General features: G+C 42.2%; 1 protein-coding gene across 1 annotated transcript in view; it reads left to right on the forward strand.

Annotated features, from left to right (window-relative positions):
* The window catches only part of CC2D2A (coiled-coil and C2 domain containing 2A), a 157,609-nt gene that overhangs the window by 89,729 nt on the left and 47,133 nt on the right, over positions 1–20,747 (forward strand). Inside the window, 7 exon segments of the mRNA XM_023725654.1 lie at positions 549–687; positions 5,580–5,783; positions 8,417–8,509; positions 12,763–12,854; positions 16,070–16,237; positions 19,904–20,009; positions 20,206–20,315. Of these exon segments, the coding sequence (XP_023581422.1) occupies positions 549–687; positions 5,580–5,783; positions 8,417–8,509; positions 12,763–12,854; positions 16,070–16,237; positions 19,904–20,009; positions 20,206–20,315 (912 nt within the window).

Below are 20,747 nucleotides of genomic sequence, written 5' to 3' on the forward strand. Positions count from 1 at the left end.
AAATTTCTTTGGGATTAAAACTTCCAAATCCTCAGAAGAGGTGAAACACAATGTGAGTCATGAGATATTCAGGACTATTAATAAAACCCCAACTCAACCTCACTGACAAGCTTGGCAGCCGTGGAACTCAGTTTTGTCCAAAGTCGGTGCTCGTTGTATAAGTGTTTATTTTTCTTTTATTTTATCCTCAGCTACAAGTGGTCCCCAGCTGCCGAGGACATGAAGCTCTGGGGGCTTTCTGCACCAGATGCCAAGGCTGCTTTTCACAGCCTGGCTCCAGGGACTGGTGGGGATCCTTTTGTATATGGGCAGAGTTGTAGGAATGGGCCACATTTGCATTCCTTCCATTAGCACTTCTTTATTTTCCTTATAACATATTTAATAGCAATAATCAGGTAAAGAAAAATGGCGAAAATCCTTCCTTATGATAAGATTCTCTCTCTTAGAACATAATAGCTCCCTTAAGCAATGCTGGCCTTGGGAATATGTGGTCCTGACGAAAACGGCTCTGTGGTAAAGTCAGTCTCATGGAATCAACTGTTTTTCAGTGCTTTGAAGAGAGCAGATGCTATCTCATCTATTGGCACATCAGGACTGACAGACATGAAAAAGTTGGCCAAGTGGGCAGCCGAGTCCAAGCTCGACCCGAATGACCCCAACAACGCCCCTTTGATGCAGTTGATCTCGGTAACGTGGCGTGAGTCCTGTGCACACACAGTTTCTTGACTTCACCTGATACCAATTTATGCGCATTTCTTTTTTAAAAATTTTTTTTATTGTTGTAGTTAAAATGAAGTTTACATTTCAAGTTAGTCTCCCTTACAAAAATTTTTACATACGTTGTTATGTGACTTTAATTGCTCTCCGCACACTGTGACAGCACACTCCTCCTTTCCACCCTATTCCCCATGTCCATTCAACCAGCTCTTAACCCTCTCTGCCTTCCCATCTCACCTCCAGACAGAAGCTGCCCATTTAGTCTCTTGTATCTACTTGAGCTAAGAGGCACACTGCTCACGAATATCACTTAATGTCCCATAGTCCAGTCCGATCCCTGTCTGAAGAGTTGGCCTCAGAAATTGTTTTAGTTTTGGGCTGATAGAGAATCCAGGGGCCGTGCTTTCTGGGGTTCCTCCAGTCTCAGTCAGACCATTAAGTCTGGTCTTCTTACTAGAATTTGAGTTCTGCACCCCACCTTTCTCCTGCTCCATCAGGGACTCTCTGTTGTGTTCCCTGTCAGGGCAGTCATTGGTGGTAGCCGGGCACCATCTAGTTCTTCTGGTCTCAGGCTGATGAAGTATCTGGTTTCTGTGGCCCTTACTTTCCTTGTGTCTTTGGTGTTCTTCATTCTCCTTTACTGAAGGTGACTGGGAGCATTTCATGCATCTTAGATGGCCACTTACAAGCTTTTAAGACCCCAGACACCACTCACCAAAGTAGGATGCAGAACATTTTCTTAATAAGCTTTGTGATGCCAATTGACCTAGATGTCCCCTGAAAGCATGGTCCCCAGACCCCTACCCCTGCTACTCTGTCCCTCAAAGTGTTTGATAGTATTCAGGAAACTTATTAGCTTTGGTTTAGTCCAGTTGTGCTGACTTCCCCTGTGGTGTGTGCTGTCCTTCCCTTCACCTAAGATAATTCTTATCTACTATATGGTTAGTAAATAACCCTCACCCTCCCACCCCACACCCGTAACCATCAAAGAATGTTTTCTTCTGTGTTTAAACCTTTTCTTGAGTTCTTATAATACTGGTCTTATATAATATTTGTCCTTCTATGACTGACTAAATTCACTCAGCATAATGAGTTCCAGCTTCCTCCATGTTATACGATGTTTCATGGCTTCATTGTTGTTCTTTATTGTTGAGTAGTATTCCACTGTGTGGGTATACCATAATTTGTTTATCCATTTGTCCGTTGATGGGCATCTGGGTTGCTTCCATCTTTTTGCTATTATGAACAGTGCTGCAATGAATATGGGTGTGCATATATCTATTCATGTGATGGCTCTCATTTCTCTAGGATATATTGCAAGGAGCGGGATAGCTGGATCATATGGTACTTCAATTTCTAGCTTTTTAAGGAAGTATGTGCATTTCTCTTATGCTGTCCTATGGAACGGTGTTTAGGAACATGAGTTCTGGGTTGAATGACAGGCTTAACTTTCAGTTACCAGCCACTTACCTGGCTGTCTGACCAGGGCAGGTGCTCCATGCCTGAGCCCCAGTGGTGCCCTCATTGTGTGGTATGAGGAAATGAGCAGATGTATATAAAGACTTAGCTGGGCACACAATAGGTGTGCAATAAATATTAGCTACTATTGTTACTCTTACCTCTGACCTCTATAAAACCCCTAAGAGATAGATTTTCTTTTCCCCATTCTCTTGAGAGTAAACTGAGTTCAGAGACACTGAGTAACTTCTCAAGGTCACACAGTTAGGAAGGATTTAGATCCAAGTTGCTCTGATTTCAGAATGTGTGTTCTTTCTGCCACACCTTAAAGTACTGATAAACCAAACCAAACCATTACTGTCAAGTCGATTCTGACTCACAGCGACCCTATAGGACAGAGTAGAACTGCCCCATAGGGATTCCAAGGCTGTAAATCTTTTTTTTTTTCCCCATACAAAAATTTATACATACATTGTTATGTGACTTTAATTGCTGTCCCCATACTGTGACAGCACACTTCTCCTCTCCACCCCTGATTTCCCACCTCCACTCAACCAGCTCCCAACCCTCTCTGCCTTCCCGTCTCACCTCCGGACAGAAGCTGCCTGTTTAGTCCTTGTATCTACTGGAGCTAAGAGGCACACTGCTCATGAGTATCACTTAATGTCCCACAGTCCAGTCCAATCCCTGTCTGAAGAGTTGGCCTCAGAAATTGTTTTAGTTCTGGGGTGATAGAGAATCAAGTGGCCATGCTTTCTGGGGTTCCTCCAGTCTCAGTCAGACTCACTAGAATTTGAGTTCTACACCCCACCTTTCTCCTGCTCCATCCATGACTCTCTGTTGTGTTCCCTGTCAAGGCGGTCATTGGTGGTTGCCGGGCACCATCTAGTTCTTCTGGTCTCAGGCTGATGAAGTCTCTGGTTTATATGGCCCTTTCTGTCTCTTGGGCTACTACTTTCCTTTTGTCTTTGGTGTTCTTCACTTACCTTTACTCCAGGTAGTTGGGACCAATTGATGCATCTTAGATCCAAGGCTGTAAATCTTTATGGAAGCAGATGGCCACATCTTTCCTGTAGAGTGGCTGATGGGCAACCTTCTGGTTAGCAGCTGAGCACTTAACCACTGCACCACCAGGGATCCTTAAAGTACTGATGGGGCATTTTAAGAAACGTTTTCTTTTTTTTCTTGTTTGATGACTAATTAGATTATCATTTAGGTTTCACTTAAACATTTATCAGATAAATGGTTTGTTTCTACCGTAACATTCAAAGTCCGTTCTTCAGTGAATTTATAAGTAAAATGGAACATTAGTCAGTAAATGGTTTTTCTTGGTATCAGATACAATAGTTTTTACTGCCAGGTTCATAGTTCCATAAAAACATAATAAACAAGTAGATGATCCAGAGAGTGACCATAGCAACACATTCTTATGATCATGTTTTAGTATGAGTTCATCAGTAGGGTAATTATAACCAATATGAAAATTTTCTTTTCTCTTTTAGTCTTTCTAAGTCCCCAAAACAAGCTTTGGTTTACTGTGACTTTTGTCTTTATAAACTCTCCTTCCAACATGTTACTTCTTAATATCAATAATATGAGAAAGAATAGGCTGTATTACCTAAAGTGTAGTCTATTCCATGTCAAGTTTTCAGATCACTTTTCAGTTACTATCTTTTATTTGTTTATTTATTTTATTTTGAAGCCAAATCCCTTTAATTAAATTGACAACAAAAGATATGGTCCTTCTAAGAACTGAGGAATGATAGGCAGCCATTTGCAATCTCAGTATGTGGCGGCTGGTATTTACCTCTCTGTTTCACTTTTGGTGTGTTAAGAAATGACAGATTTTCATAATCATTAGTGAGTCTTTCCACTGATTCAGTTAACTAAATGTGGAGGGTAATCAGTTGCTATCTTTTACTAAGGAGTCCCTGAGTGGTACAAACAGTTAATATGCTTGGCTGCTAACTGAAAGGTTCATGGTTCGAGTCTACCCAGAAGTGCCTTGGAAGAAAGCCCTGGCAATCTACTTCCATAAGATCACAGCCTTTGAAAACCCAATGGAGCATAGTTCTACTCTGACAGATGGAGTCACCATGAGTTTTGGAATCAACTTGATAACAACTGGTATATTTAAATCAGCAGTAATATAACACGAATATGTTTATTTTTTCTTCCTATTTGCCTTCCTATAGAAGGATAAAACACAAGGATTGCCTTCTGACTTGTCTTTGCCTATGAACCAGAATTTTCACAGCAGGATCACCTTTCTCATTATAAAACCCCAGCAAATCTCTGCTCACTGGCTTTCCCTCTGCCCATGGGGAGGTCACAGCTGGCAAAGCGCCAAGCCCAGAGGCAAGCAGACACCTGGGTAGAGCGTCCTCCACACCTGCTTAGCCTACCAGTGGTATCCTAAAGCTGTCCTTTCTGTGCCGCTGCGCAGGGGCTTTGGAGGTTGGCTTGCCCTGACCCCTCTCTGGCTCAGTTTCCTCAGTGATCAAGACCACGAGGTGGTATTCAGATGTAGGAGAGCCTGGTCATGGAGCCAAGTGAAGCCCATCAGCTGACTCTGCAGCCTTTATGTACCTATATGTGCCCAAATAGATTGAAACAGTCATGCATATATTAGGTTTTATACACACTGTGTGTGTGTGAGTCCCCACATGTCTGTCAGTTTGTCGTACTGTGGTGGCTTGCATGTTGCTGTGATGCTGGAAGCTGTGCTACCTGTATTTCAAATACCAGCAGGGTCACCCATAGTGGACAGGTTTCAGCTGAGCTTCCAGGCTAAGACAGACTAGGGAGAAGGACCTTATATGAGTAATCTTATTCCAGTGGGTACCTAGTAATACAGTGGGGGCTAATAAAAATCTCTCAGTTTTCAGTCTGTGTATTTACATAATAACACCTATTAGGGAAGCAGACATACCAAAAACATACCTTATATAATTTTTGTTTTTTTGAAAAATGATTTGTGGTACTTTTTCATCTAACTACTAATTGAATATAATGAGCCCTGGTGACATAATGGTTAAACGCTCGGCTGCTAACTGAAAGGCTGGCAATTCAAACCCACCTAGCGGCTCCACAGAAGGACCTGGCAATCTGCTTCCATAAAGATTACAGCCTAGGAAACCCTGTAGGGCAGTTCTACCCTGTCACATGGGGTCACTATGTGTTGGAGTCAGCTCAACAGCACCCAACAACAACAACAAATTAACATAATATTATCTGCCTCATTACCATTGTACGTTTATTGTATTTTGTCTGTAAATGAAACCTGGGATGTGTCAAGTGTCTCAGTCGAAAACTTAACTTTCTGTTCACAAAAGTCCATCGCCACACTTCTTTGGGTGAAAACTGCCTGTCATCTAGAGTGTTGCATTTTCTGTTTTTTACAGGTTGCTATCAGTGGTGAATCCTATGTCCCTGATTTCTTTCGACTGGAACAGCTGCAACAAGAATTTAACTTTGTTCCAGATGAGGAATTAAATAAATCCAAACGATTTAGACTTCTTCATCTTAGAAGTCAAGAGGTGCCAGAATTCCGAAATTATAAGCAAATTCCAGTATATGACCGAGAAATTATGGAAAAAGTATTCCAGGTAAGAAATTTCCTTCAAGGGATTAATAAAATAATAACAATTATATATGTGTGTGGTGTATATATACAAATATATATGTAATATACCAAATGCAATATATAATAATACATATGATGTAATGTAATGTATATATTGTAACATTCCCAGTAGCAATATTGGTTTAGCTTTTATAGAACTGTCATACATAATCTTTCTCTTATTTTTCTTGAAGAATTCAGTAATCTATTTGACTCAATATAATGACATATAAACTAAGAAAAATTACAATCTTAGGGTTGGAAATTATCTTAACTGCTAAACCCAACCAAACCCGTTGCCGTCGAGTTGATTCCAACTACAGTGACCCTACAGGGCAGAGTAGAACTGCCCCATAGAGTTTCCAAGGAGCGCCTGGTGGATTCGAACTGCCAAACTTCTGGTTAGCACCCATAGCTCTTAACCAGTACACCACTATTTCCTCTTAACTGTTAATATGGCTCATTATCTTGCCTTAGCCAGGAATTCCATTCCATTTTAATCAGTAAGTATTTACTAAGCACTGTGTATAAGGACCAGTGCTAAGCACTGCAGGGGAAGCTAGATGGTAAGATTTGAACAGCCTTGGGGCAGGTGGGACAAGAAGGAAGTTGGGGACAGGGCTGGGCATCCTAGGCAAGGGCCACAGGAGAACAAAGGCTTGGAGGAGGATTGATCATGGCAGGTGTGGGACAAAGGAGCCTTGCAGGTGCAGTGGGCAATAAGCCTGTATAGATGGGGCAGGCCAGTGAAAGCCAGACAGACTCATTTGTATTTGATGAGGTACATGGAGAGCCACTAGAAAATCTTAGTTATCTAGTGCCGCTGTAACAGAAATACCACAAGTGGGTGGTTTTAACAAACAGAAATTTATTTTCTCACAGTTCAGGAAGCTAGAAGTCTGCATTCAGGGTGCCAGCTCTAGGGGAACTCTCTCTTCAGCTCTGAGGGAAGGTCCTTGTCTCTTCACCTTGTTTCCATTCCTTGGAGATCTCCATGTGGCTTGGCACCTATCTTATCCCATCTTTGCTTGCTTGTTTAATCTCTTTTATATCTCAAAAGAGATTGACTCAAGACACACCCTACACTAATCATGCCTCATTAACATAATAAAAAAGCCCATTCTCAAATGGGATTATAACCACAGGCGTAAAGTGTAGGATTTACAACACATATTTTGGGAGGACACAATTCAATTCATAATGGTAATGTAGTTGCTGTTAAACCAAAAACCAAACTCATTGCTGTCGGGTTGATTCCGACTCATAGTGACCCTATAGGGCAGAGTAGAACTGCCCCATAGGTTCCCAAGGAGAGGGGGATTCCAACTGCTGACCTTCTGGTTAGCAGCTGAGCTCTTAACCACTGCACCACCAGGGCTCCTGTTGCTGTTAGTTGTCATCAAGTCAATTCTGACTCATGGCAACCCTACATGTGCAGAGTAGAATTACTCCATAGGGTTTTCAAAGTTGTGACCTTCCAGAAGCAGATTGCCAGGCCTGTATTCCGAGGAGCCTCTGGGTGGGTTTGAACAGCCAGCCTTTTGATTAGTAGCCAAGTGCTTAACCGTTTGTGCTACCCAAGAATTCCTTGAAAGTAATGCTAGTATGATTTTTCATGCAGAAACTATTCTAGAAGTGTATTTTTGGTTTCTTGGTTCCTCTTTGTGTTAGTTTGGACTCATGATTGTAAGTGGTAAAAACCCAATATGAACTACCTCAGGCACCAAGGGGAATTTATTGAATGATGAAATCCCAGTACAGGGTTAAATATCTAAAGGTGTATAATGGCAAGAATGCATCTGTGCCTCAAGCACGCCTAGATTCAGGTCCTCAGTGGAAGGACCCTTCCTCCATCCTGTCTGGATTTCTTGTGGTGTGTTGGCTTCATTCTCCCTCATTGCAGACAGATTTTCTCGACCTGGCCAAGTGGTCACTGACATTATCCAGTGTTCACATCGAGTAGCTTCAGCCAGCAGAGAGAGATGTTTCTTCTCAAAAGTCTTGGGGGACAGCTCTGAGTCACCCAGCCTGGGTTAGTTGCCATCCCTGGGCATTCAACTGTGACCAAAGAGAGGGCTGAAAGGAGAACATGACAGTCACCTGGGGTCCACATGGAATTTTATTGACAGAAAAAGGGGGCAAAGTACAGAGGCCTGAGCAGACAAAGCCAAAAGTATCCACTACTCTCCTCTAAATAAGTGAGCCATGAACTTTTTTTTTTTTTTTACTATTTTTGTAATTGCTTCACTTAAAATAGAAAAGGCAAAATTTAAGCAGAGGTTTTGTCTAGGTTGCTTCGATGAGCTTATCATCTTGAACTGTCACCACACTCTTGTTACCTTCTGTGGCCTCCATTTCTTCCTGCACAAGCATGTTAACCTGTAACTACCGCGTTGAATTTTCTCCCAGTAACAAGCAGTGCAATCAGTTGATTCAGAATCCTGGTCACTGCTTCAAAGATCAATTCCGAACCAAAAGTTAAGAGGAAGGTGGAAGAAACATTTAAAACCATAATTGATGACTTAAACCATGTGTGATAAATAATTCTCTAATCTCAAGAGGGGCATCAGAGAGTACTCTAAAAATCATAAAACTATTACTTTCTTTTCATTTTAGGACTATGAGAAACGGTTACGAGACAGAAATGTAATTGAAACCAAGGACCACATAGACACCCACAGAGCTGTAGTAGCCAAATACCTCCAGCAGGTAAGAAAAATCATTTAAAACAGTCTTCATAGGGGAAAAATAGCCAGCACTCTGAGGTTTTCCTTACTCTTACAAGTATCTATGTCATCTTACACAAGTTGTTCAACCTCTCTCGACTTATTTTCTCATAAATTTAAAAAAACCTGTTGCCATCAAGTCGATTGCGACTCATAGCAACCCTAAAAGAAAGAGTAAAACTGCCCCATAGGGTTTTCAAGGAGTGACTTGTGGATTCCAACTGCCAACATTTTGGTAAGCAGCTGAGTTCTTAACCACTGTGCCACCAGGGCTTCCTTCTCATAATTAAACACATCCGTCAGTTTGTCATACCTTGGGGGCTTGTGCATTGCAGTGATGGCAGAAGCTATGCCACCAGTATTCAAATACCAGCGGGGTCACCCATGGCAGACAGGTTGCAGCTGAGCCTCCAGACTAAGACAGACTAGGAAGAAGGACTGGCAGTCTACTTCTGAAAAGAATTAGCCAGTGAAAACCTTATGAAGAGCAGTGGAACATTGTCTGATGTAGTGCCGGAAGATGAGCCCCTCAGGTTAGAAGGCACTCAGCATACGACTGGGGAAGAGCTGCCTCCTGAAAGTAGAGTCGACCTTAATGATGTGGATGGCATCAAGCTTTTGGGACCTTCATCTGCTGATCTGGTGCGACTCAAAATGATGGGGAAAAAAAGCTGCAAACATCCATTAATAATCAGAATCTAGAATGTATTAATGATGAATCTAGGAAAATTGGAAATTGTCAAAAATGAAATGGAACACATAAACATCAATATCCTAGGCATTAGTGAGCTGAACTGGACTGGCACTGGCCATTTTGAATCAGACAATCGTATGGTCTACTATGCTGGGAATGACAGCTTGAAAAAGAATGGCATTGCATTCATCATCAAAAAGAACATTTCAAGATCTATCCTGAAATACAATGCTGTCAGTGATAGGATAATATCCATACACCTACAAAGAAGACCAGTTAATACGACTATTATTCAAATTCACACACCAACCACTAAGGCCAAAGATGAAGAAATTGACGATTTATACCAACTTCTGCAGTCTGAAATTGACTGAACAAGCAATCAAGATGCATTGATAATTACTGGTGATTGGAATGTGAAAGTTGGAAACAAAGAAGAAGGATCGGTAGTTGGAAAATATGGCCTTTGTGATAGAAACGATGCTGGAGATCGCATGATAGAATTTTGCAAGACCAATGACTTCTTCATTGCAAGAATCTTTTTTCACCAATATAAACAGCAGCTGTACACGTGGACCTCACCAAATGGAATACACAGGAATCAAATCGACTACATCTGTGGAAAGAGGTGATGGAAAAGCTCAATATCATTAGTTAGAAAAAGGCCAGGGGCCGACTGTGGAACAGACCATCAATTGCTCATATGCAAGTTCAAGTAGAAACTGAAGAAAATTAGAATGATTAGAAAATTAGAACAAAGTATATCCCCCTGAATTTAGAGACCATCACAAGAATAGGTTTGACACGTTGAACACTAATGACCGTAAACCAGACAAGTTGTGGAATGACATCAAGGACATCATCCATGAAGAAAGCAAGAGGTCATTAAAAAGACAGGAAACAAAGAAAAGACCAAAATAGATGTCAGAAGCAACTCTGAAACTTGCTCTTGAATGTCAAGTAGCTAAAGCAAAAGGAAGAAATGATGAAGTAAAAGAGCTGAAAGGAAGATTTCAAAGGGTGGCTCCAGAAGACAAAATAATGACATGTGTAAAGACTTTGAGATAGAAAACCAAAAGGGAAGAACACGCTTGGCATTTCTCAAGCTGAAAGAAATGAAGAAAAAATTCAAGCTTCGAGTTACAATACTGAAGAATTCTACGGGGAAAATATTAAACAACCCAGGAAGCATCAAAAGAAGATGGAAGGAATACACAGAGTCACTATACCAAAAAGAATTGGTAGATGTTCAACCATTTCAGGAGGTAGCATATGATCAGGAACAGATGGTACTGAAGGAAGAGGTCCAAGCTGCACTGAAGGAATTGGCAAAAAACAAGGATCCAGGAATTGGCAGGAACACCAATTGAGATGTTTCAACAAACAGATTCAGCACTGGAGGTGCTCACTCATCTATGCCAAGAAATTTGGAAGACAGCAACCTGGCCAACCAACTGGAAGAGATCCACAATTGTGCCTACTCCAAAGAAAGGTGATCTAACTGAATTTGGAAATTATCGAACAATATCATAATATCACACACAAGTAAAATTTTGCTGAAGATCATTCAAAAGCTGCTGCAGCAGTATGTCGACAGGGAACTGCCAGAAATTCAAACTAGATTCAGAAAAGGATGTGGAAGCAAGGATATCATTGCTGATGTCAGATGGATCCTGGCTGAAAGCAGAGAATACCAGAAAGATGTTTACCTGTGTTTTATTGACTGTGCAAAGGCATTCGACTATGTGGATCATAACAAATTATGGATAACACTGCAAAGAATGGGAATTCCAGAACACTTAATTGTGCTCATGAGGAACCTGTACATAGATCAAGAGGCAGTCGTTTGAACAGAATGAGGGGATAATGCATGATGGTATAAAGTCAGGAAAGGTGTGCATCAGGGTTGTATCCTTTCACCATACTTATTCAATCTGTATGCTGAGCAAATAATCCGAGAAGCTGGACTATATGAAGAAGAATGGGGCATGAGGATTGGAGGAAGACTCATTAACAACCTGCGATACATAGATGACACAGCCTTGCTTGCTGGAAGTGAAGAGGACTTGAAACACTGATGAAGATCAAAGACCACAGCCTTCAGTATGGATACATCTCAACATAAAGAAAACAAAAATCCTCACAACTGGACCAATAAGCAACATCACAATAAATGGAGAAAAGGTGAAAGTTGTTAAGGATTTCATTTTACTTGGATCCACAATCAACACCCATGGAAGCAGCAGAAGAGAAATCAAAAGACACACTGCACTGTGCAAATCTACTGCAAAAAACATCTTTAAAGTGTTAAAAAGCAAAATGTCACCTTCAAGACTAAGGTGTGCCTGACTCAAGCCTTGGTGTTTTCAATCACCTCATATGCAAGCGAAAGCTGGACGATGAATGAAGAAGACTGAAGAAGGATTGATGCTTTTGAATTGTGGTGTTGGTGAAGAATATTGACAATACCATGGACTGCTGAAAGAATGAACAAATCTGTCTTGGAAGAAGTATGGCCAGAATGCTCCTTAGAAGCAAGGATGGAGAGACTATGTCTCATATACTTTGGACATGTTATCAGGAGGGATCAGTCCCAGGAGAAGGACATCATGCTTGGTAAAGTAGAGGGTCAGCAAAAAAGAGGAAGACCCTCAATGAGATGGATTGACACAGTGGCTAAAACAATGGGCTCAAGCATAACAACAATTGTGGGGATGACGCAGGACCGGGCAGTGTTTCGTTCTGTTGTATGTAGCGTCGCTATAAGTCGAAACCAACTCGACGGCACCTAACAACAACAATTGATTAAACTCTATCTTCACATTTTGAACATATGAAACCACTAAAATGTGTCCCATTTACTTGTAAGATTGCAAAGAATTCTACTTCCAAGTCATACTTTTTCTAATATTTGAATGTTTGTATCACAGTACCTTTGTACTCAGGAAAAAAAATGTTTTTAAACCACATGCTACCAGCCCTTCTGCACTAGAAAACTAAAAATTAAAGTTGAAACACTCTTTTGTCTTTCTTTCCTTTTTTCTTTTCTTCCTTCATTTAACCTTCATTTAATAAACTAAACTTGTAAGCCGTGCTACAATGGTTACAGTACATTTTTCCCATCCAGTTGATTTGCCCTGTAGCTCATGTACAAAACAGCAGTTGATGATCTTTAAAGAATATTTAGGAAGTGCGTCAGTCTGAATAGCGGAAAAACTCGACAATTAGATGTGTGTGCTTTGTGACTGGACCTATTATTTCCTAATTGTTCATTCTTCCATACAGCAAAATTCTGTTACCTTTTCCAGACCCTGAGAGTATAACAGTAAACAAAACAGAAAAATCTGTCTTTAGGGAGCTCAGAATCTAGTAAGGAGAGCTAAAGAGGTGACCGTTTACAGTAGGAGGCGGTAGTGGTCCAGAGAAAATTAAAGCTTGCTAAAGGGATGGAAGCCATGAGGCAAAAATGTAAAGAAGTTCAGGGAAGGAACCATGAAGTGTATACAAACAACATTTTAACTAAAACTGGCTTCTTTCCCCAGGTTAGAGAATCTGTGGTACATCGTTTCCAAGTTGCAAAACACCACTTTCTTCTTTCTGATTTGGTAGTAGAAGAAGAAGTTCCCAATATCAGGTAAAAACAAGCAAACATTTTATTTCTCATATTAAAAAATTGTTATTTTTATTATGTTATATGCTAGATAAGGAGCCCTGGTGGCGCAATGGTTAAGTGCCCAGCTGCTAACCGAAAGGTCAGCGGTTGGAACCCACCACTGGGTCTGTGGGAGAAAAGACCTGGCGATCTGCTCCTATAAAGATTGCAGCCTAGGAAACCCTATGGGGCAGTTCTGCCCTGTCCTCTAGGGTCATTATGAATCACAGTCGACTTGACGGCACACAACAACAACAATATGAAAGATGCTGTATAATTATAAGATTTTTCTCATTGTATGGTGTTCATTCAGGCTCAAAATAATGCTGGAAACCTGGTGAAAACCTGGTTAATGTCTCACAATTACATTAGTTGAGGGATTTCTATTAAAACAAGTCATCCTAGATCTGACCCCATCACATTTCAGTAGAACCCATTTCATCTGTCACTACTTCCAAATAAACCTTGCCAGCCTCTGCCATTTTCTCATTCCAATTAAGCTGCTTCCCGGTATAAATTCGACAGCCTTTCCCCCTGCACATACCCCTTCCTGCTTTCATAATCTCCCAGTGCCAGACATCCCCTTGCTCTCCTATCACATGGCAGTGTAGGTGGCTAACAAGCTAGCCTGCCAAGATCCTGGGGGTAGGAGGAGGAGGCCTGGCCCTAGCACCATAGCTGAGGGGAAGAGAACTGGTATATGTATGTTTGGTGAAGGGAAAATGGATATTTACATAGAAATTGGAAATTGTATTTGCTTGATTGACTCCCTTTTATTTAGAATAATCCTTCAATTCTCTCAACTAGGAATGGATGCATAAAAAATTAAAGACAATTTCCTAAATTGGTGGTCTCATGCTGTCCACAAGGCCCCTGGGTGGCACAAACGGTTTGTGCTCAACTATTAACATAAAGATTGACCATTAGAACCCACCCAGAGTACTGTGGAAGAAAGTCCTGGTGATCTGCTTCTGTAAAGATTACAGTCAAGAAAACCCTGTGGAGCAGTTCTATTCTGTAACGCATGGGGTCGCCATGAGTTGGAATCGACAGCAATGAGTTTGGTTTGGGGTTTTTTTGGCACTGTCTGTTAACTTTATGACCTTTTCTGTGATTAAATCTCCTGGACTCCTAGAAAGATTATTTCCGATGTATGTATTTCCTCTCCTTTGAAACACTGTCAAGTTAGGAGGGAGACAAATAGCCATGATAACCCTAGGAGCCCCTTTGTCTCACCCACGCACCGAAGTAAGGCTGTGCCCACATAAATTCCTCCAAACCTCGCTTTTTATTCCAGGGCCAGAGTCCAGTCATTGAATGTTTTTTTTTCAGTCGTGAAAATTACATTTAGAATAGATGATGATTTTTCATGCTGTTTTTCATTTTCTTCCCCCCTCCCCTGCTTTACTTTCTGCATTAAGTTCTGAAGGCTCAGGGTATGTTCTTTCTTCTTTTAATTTTGATTTGTCCTTGGCTTTAAACTAGGATGTCTTCTGTAGTTAACGGTCCCAGCTGACGTGATGCTCCTATGCTTACTGTTACGGGGGGGAGCGGGGACAAGTCTCATGGGAGGAGCCACCTAGAGGAAAGGGGGAAGTATTGATAAAGGGAAGGGATTTGTCATGCTACCACCCCTGGCAAAGGTGTCCCTCTGAGATCCCCAAGTCTGGGTTAGGTAGGCACCTTGACAGAGCAATTATGAACATGGGCTTTGAAGTTAGAGTGACCTGAGTTTGCACCCCGGCTCCCCTTGCTACTGTTAGGAGCCTTCAGCAAATCATGTCACCTCTCAGAGCCTCCAGTTTCTTCATCTGAAAACTGAGGTTAATATTATATTTATAAGTACTATAAATATTATATAGAAAGCACCTAGCACTCTGCTTGGCACCCAGAAGGTGCTTATAAATGGTAGCTACTCCAGTGCTCTATGGGACAGAAGACCCTGGAGAACAAATGGGATCACAGGTCCGGGAAGACCCTGGGGATTCCACAAGGGAGCCATCAGTGGTGCTGAGGCAAAAGCTGCAGGGCCATCACCCCCTCAGCTGATTGTGCCCTCTGGGAGAGGGGCGCAGTCAAACAGGCTGCTCAGCCAGCGCCAAACCTCAGCAAGGAAGCAGGTGTAGCTGGCTGTGTTCTGTGGCTGTTTGGCACAGTCATGAATGTCACCTTGCAAATACACCATAACTTCTGCGTCTCCGTTTAGTCTCTGGGCCAGAATTGAATTATTTGCTCCATGGGCCTTTCTCCCATGATGCACTGACTGTCGCTTTCATCTTCCAGGAAGGGTCTATTGAATGTCAGCTCAGTGAAAGGTAGAGAGACCATGAGAGAAGGTTCCTCCTGCTCCTCCCCATCTGCCCCCGCCCTCCACCTCCTCCTCTTCCTCCAGCATAATCACCGGCATCATAATCATTGTCATCATCATAATAATAGCTACCACATTAGGGCATCTACTAAGTATTAGGCCATTGCCAAAGTGCTTTGCACACACTTCCCCATTTAATCCTCTCTACAACCCCATGAGGTCATACCACAATGTAGGTATTATTATGCCCATTTTACAGGTAATGAAACAGAGAGGTGAGGTGAAATAATTCTCCCAATGTCAAAGAGCAGAGCCAGGAGTCACACCTAGTTTTGTCTAACTCCAGAGAGACAGAGGCATATCCCAGGAACTCCCATGTGAATGGAACAAGCTAAATAAGTGCTGGAACGGCTCAGAAGAGGGGGCGCCCCTTCCAGCTAATATGGCTAGGCCTCTGGGAAGAGGGGGAGATACTGGCATTGAAGGGTGGGTAAACTGCAACTAACTGGGCAGATGAGGAGGAAGGTAATGGGAGACATTCCCTGTTTCAGGGACTGACATGAGCAAAGGCAAAGAGTGGGAGAGCACAGGGCACGTTTCACGGACCAGGGGATGAGCAAAGCAGAGAGCAAGGCAGCAAGTGGAGGAAGGGGCCAGAAGGTGGCTTTTGTTCCCTGATAAAGTAGCAGCTAAAATAAATTGTAACAATCCAGGCAATGCACTTTCCCCAGCACTGGGAGAATTTCTAGACTATTTCTACCCTCTTCAAAAGGACAAAGAGTGTTTTAGGGGCCTGTGTGGGACCCGGGGGCTGAGTTTGGGAAGTCATTTCACAGCTCTTCAGACCTTTCTTTTCCTTGGATTCTAAATCCTGTTCTGTAATCATTAGCATTTTGGGCCTAAGCCTTTTCAAGCTGGCAGAACAAAAGCGACCACTGAGGCCGAGGAGAAAAGGACGGAAGAAGGTGACAGCCCAAAACCTGTCTGATGGAGACATAAAGCTGCTGGTGAACATCATCCGGGCCTATGACATCCCCGTGAGGAAGCCAACAGCAAGGTGAGCGCCCTCTGAGCAGCCTCGGGAGGGAGTGCGCAGGATCCCCACCAAGACCATTATTCTTTGTAGAATATTCACTCTTTGTTTTTAACTTAATTAGGTCATTCTGAGGGGCAGGAGGTTCTTGCTGAAAGTCAGTCGTCGTCAAAGCCCCATTGGTTGCAAGATACAAAACCAACTCAGACAACCTGAGGCCAAAGGGAGGATTTATTATGATTATTTCATAAAACTCAGGGACAAGAGGTACAGCTGAACTTTATGAGAGACTGCAGGAACTAAGACGGCTCATCTAAGGCCACACTGTTTCTCTCACTAGCTTTCCTCTCTGGGTTTGTTTCCTTTGTCCTCACATGATCTGTCCAGCCAGGGTCCCACCAGCCAAGTGTCATCTTCTCAGGAGAGGATCTGCAGGTCTAACTTGGGTCATCAGATGTTGATCCATGATCTAATCACCTGTGGCCAGAGAGGCAGGGTCACAAGGACTAGCCCTGAAGTTAGGGAAGAGTTCTCAGAAAAGTGGGTGTGACGTATTTGTCCTATGTTCTGAAACATATGTGCTATAAGCATAAAAATGTGACTTCCCTTTCATCTGTTCAGAAAAATGAGTTATGACTACTGTGGTTCACCACACTGGGGACACTGGGGAACCCGTAACCGCAGGTCAGACAGATCTGAGCTTCTTATTCCCTCAGAGAACAGAGATGGAAGGACCAAGAACTGAAAACTCCTTTTTGCTGTTGTCTTTGCCAGTGTAATGGGGGAAATTATCATTTACTGCACATTCACCATATTCCATGCACTATGCTAAGCACTTTCACATCCATTATTTCATTTATCTTTCACTGCCGTTACTATCTCCATATTACAAAGGGGAAAACAGAAGAGAGTGTAAGTGGTTTGCCCAAGGTCTTTCAGTGTCGTCTGATGTCCCAGAAGATCATGCTGTAGCCTTTGGCATCTTCTTTCCTCCCTAGGTTCTTCCCCCTTTAATTTATTTCTCCCTTTCTCCCTCTTCTCACCCCATTATTTTGCCCTATTTTTCTTTACTGACTAATTCTTTCGCTCATTACAATCTGGTCATCACCAACAATCCCCAATGCTTTCCTACTTATGAATGTCCATTTAAGCTCTTGGATTTCTGCCATGGCATTGCTTTCTTGAGCCCATAGCCAATCCCTTTCACCCTGATTGCATCAGGGCTCAACTGCGGGGTGAAAAGTTGTTTTCTAAAAGAATATCTAGGTGTTTATTTTTGGTCTTTACAGAATATTTTAAAGCATTAAACCTCTTTACTCAAATAATTGTTGTTAGTTGCCATCAAGTCAGTTCTGACTCATGACGATTCCATGTGTGCAGAGTAGAACTGCTCCGTAGGGTTTGCAAAGCTGTGACCTTTCAGAAGCAGATTACCAGGCCTTTCTTTCGAGGTGCCTCTAGGTGGATTCAAACTGCCAACATTTTGGCTAGCAGTCCAATGCTTAACGGTTTGCACCACAATTACAAGGAAGCATAGTTGATCCTATGTTTTACACATTTCAGTGGAGACTCATCGAGACAGCTATCTGAGATCTTCCATTAAGTCTGCCCAAATCTGCACCCTCCAAATCTGCACCTTACCAAATTAGATTTGCAACCTCCCTTTCTACACTCCAATACGCCATGTTCATCCCTCCACTCTAACATGTATCTCACTATATTGCTATTATTTGTTTACATGTCAGCCTTCCAGTCTAGTCTGAGCAGAAGTGTTGTCTGATTCATCTTTGCAGCTTCAGGATGTAACAGATGACTTTAAAGTAGGTACTTAACAAATGTTTGTATAATAATGTAATTGATGGTTTTCCAAAGAAAAAAGGGTTTTCTCCGGCAACTGTTGTGTTAAATGCTCCACTTATATTGTCTCATAGCCTGCCTAAAACTCCTAGCTATAAAAGGATGAGATAGTCTGGTAAAAAAGGACACTTTGTACTTTGTCCAGTAATGAATGTAAAATAGTCAGCGAACCATAACGTTCAGTATCAATATGCAAGTGGATTGTTAGGATGAGGGGGGAAGGTGTCTGGAAGAGGCTCTGGAGATGACTTTCATTTTTCCCTTTAAGAATAACAGACCGTTAGGGGACATTGAAGGAGCCCTGGTGGCACAATGGTTAAGAGCTTGGCTGCTAACCAAAAGAGCCACAGTTCAAATCTACCAGCTACTCCTTGGAAACCCTATGGGGCAGTTCTACTCTGTCCTATACGGTCCTTATGAGTTGGAATCAACTTGACAGCAACGAGTTTAGTTTTGGGTTTAGGGGACATAGAGTTTATTCTAACGGTGTGAAATGATTTGGAAAGGATAACGAGAATTGTTGCACAACTTGAAGAATGTAATCAATATTATTGAATTATACATGTAGAAATTGTTGAGTTGGCATATGTTTTGTTATGTAATTTTCACCATAATTAAATTAAAAAGAAAGAATAGCAGCTCAGAAGGGAGAAGGGAGAAGAAGGAAAACCCACTGAACTCAACGCAAGATAGTAATCCCTGAACCTCCCTTTCCCAGTGAGCTTGGCAGACCCAGAGGGAAATCCCTTGCCTGGAATATAGAGCTCAGGGTCTCCAGAGAGTGCAGGTTCAAAGAAAATACAGTGAGAGTGGTCTCTTCCCGTCCAGAGCAAAGAAGAATGAAGAAAACGAAAGACTCAAAAAAAAACAATTAGTCCAAAAGACTAATGGGCCACATGACTCACAGCCTGAGACCAGAAGAACTAGATGGTGTCTGGCTACCACTACCAACCTCTCTGATTGGGACCACAATAGTAGGTCATGGATAGAGTAGGAGAGAAATGTAGAAGAAATTCAAACTCATAAATAAGACCAGACTTACTGGTCTGATAGAGACTGGTGGAGCCCCTGAGACTACGGCCCTTAGATACCCTTCAAGCTTGGAACTGAAATCACTCCCAGATATCACAGTATAGCTATATAATAGACAGGCCTGTAAAATGAACAATAACACCAGTGATGAATGTACACCTCAGAACAATCAACTATATGACAACTAAAGGGCAGCATTTGCCTGAAAGCAAAGTTCAGAAGGACAGTTGGGGAAAGAAAGCTGGGCGAATGGACACAGGGAACCCAGGGAGGAAAGAAGGACAGCGCTGGCCCATTGAGGGGCTTGCAACCAGTGTCACAAAACAAGCTGTGTATAAATTGTTGAATGAGAAAGTAATTTGCTTTGTAAAATTTCACCTAAACAGCAATAAAATGTTCAAAAAATACAGTAGGAGAGGACTGGAGCTGGATGGAGACAGGGTAGGCTGATCTGGAAGCAGAGGATTCTGCTACTTGAGAGGGGTTGGGCTCTCATTTATGGTGGGAAAGATGGGTTACCACTCAGGGAGCCCCCAGGAGAGAAGGATAGAGAAGGGAACTTTTTCCTCTGTTCTCAACCAAACAAGCAGGCCTGGGGATAGAAGTTGGGGAGGCCCTAGTAATCACTAGCTAGCTGGAGAGGACCATCCTAAAAGCCTTCTGAGTCAACAAGTGTAGGGAGAATGTCTATCATCACAGCCACCAGATACCCTGTATCTTCGAGGGAAACGATTTTCACAGTAAATAGTTAGACTTTCCCTGTCATTTATTTTCTTTCATATCTTTCATTTTTCCTCCTAGCAAATTCCAGCAGCCATCGAGGTCTTCAAGGACGTTCAGGGAAAAGCATGCTGCCTCCCCAACTACCCACAGCCCCACCCACAGTGCGGACTACCCTTTTGGGCAGGTAAAATACCCAAATGCTAAATTTCAGCTTTGAATCTTATCCCTTTTGCTTTTAAGAATTGCCTATAAACTTCACAGTCTGTTTTCTGCTTCATTTTCTTTCGAAATATATTATTCAATAAACACACTCTACCTGCTAAGAGCAGAATTATCCAACTAACTGTTACTGGCTCTTATGATCTGTCCTTGATTTTAAGGTTTTAGTGCGTCCTTTTGTAGAAGTTTCTTTTCAACGAACTATTTGCCACACAACTACGGCTGAAGGACCAAACCCCAGCTGGAATGAAGAACTTGAACTTCCATTTAGGTAGGCACATTTCCTTCTTTAAAGAGCTATAGGCTGTTCCAGAGAAATGTGACAGACACAGAGGCTCAGAGAGAAAAGGCAAAGGTGAAAGGTTTTACAGCTAATGATCTGGAACAAGAACAAGGTACTCTGACACCAAGCCCCATTTTCCTCTTGTACCACAGTTGACCCAATTCGAGAAAAAAAATGGGAAAATGTCCAAACTTGAAAACTCAGGTTCACTGTCAGGACGGGGGCAGATTAACCAGTAAGCACGGTATGCACTGGCTTACGGTTACAGTAAGCAAGGTACGCCCGGGCTTAATTATGTTTATTTACTAATCTGTAGTGCACAGTTTCACATGGGTTTCTAATCCATCCCTAGTTGGGGCAACCCCCTGCTCTCCAGGCTTTGGCTTCTTATAGCCCAAAGCTTCTCATTCCCTTGCCCCC

The sequence above is a fragment of the Trichechus manatus genome, unplaced genomic scaffold (assembly GCF_000243295.1).
Source record: "Trichechus manatus latirostris isolate Lorelei unplaced genomic scaffold, TriManLat1.0 scaffold00343, whole genome shotgun sequence".
In the NCBI taxonomy this organism is placed as follows: Eukaryota; Metazoa; Chordata; class Mammalia; order Sirenia; family Trichechidae; genus Trichechus; species Trichechus manatus.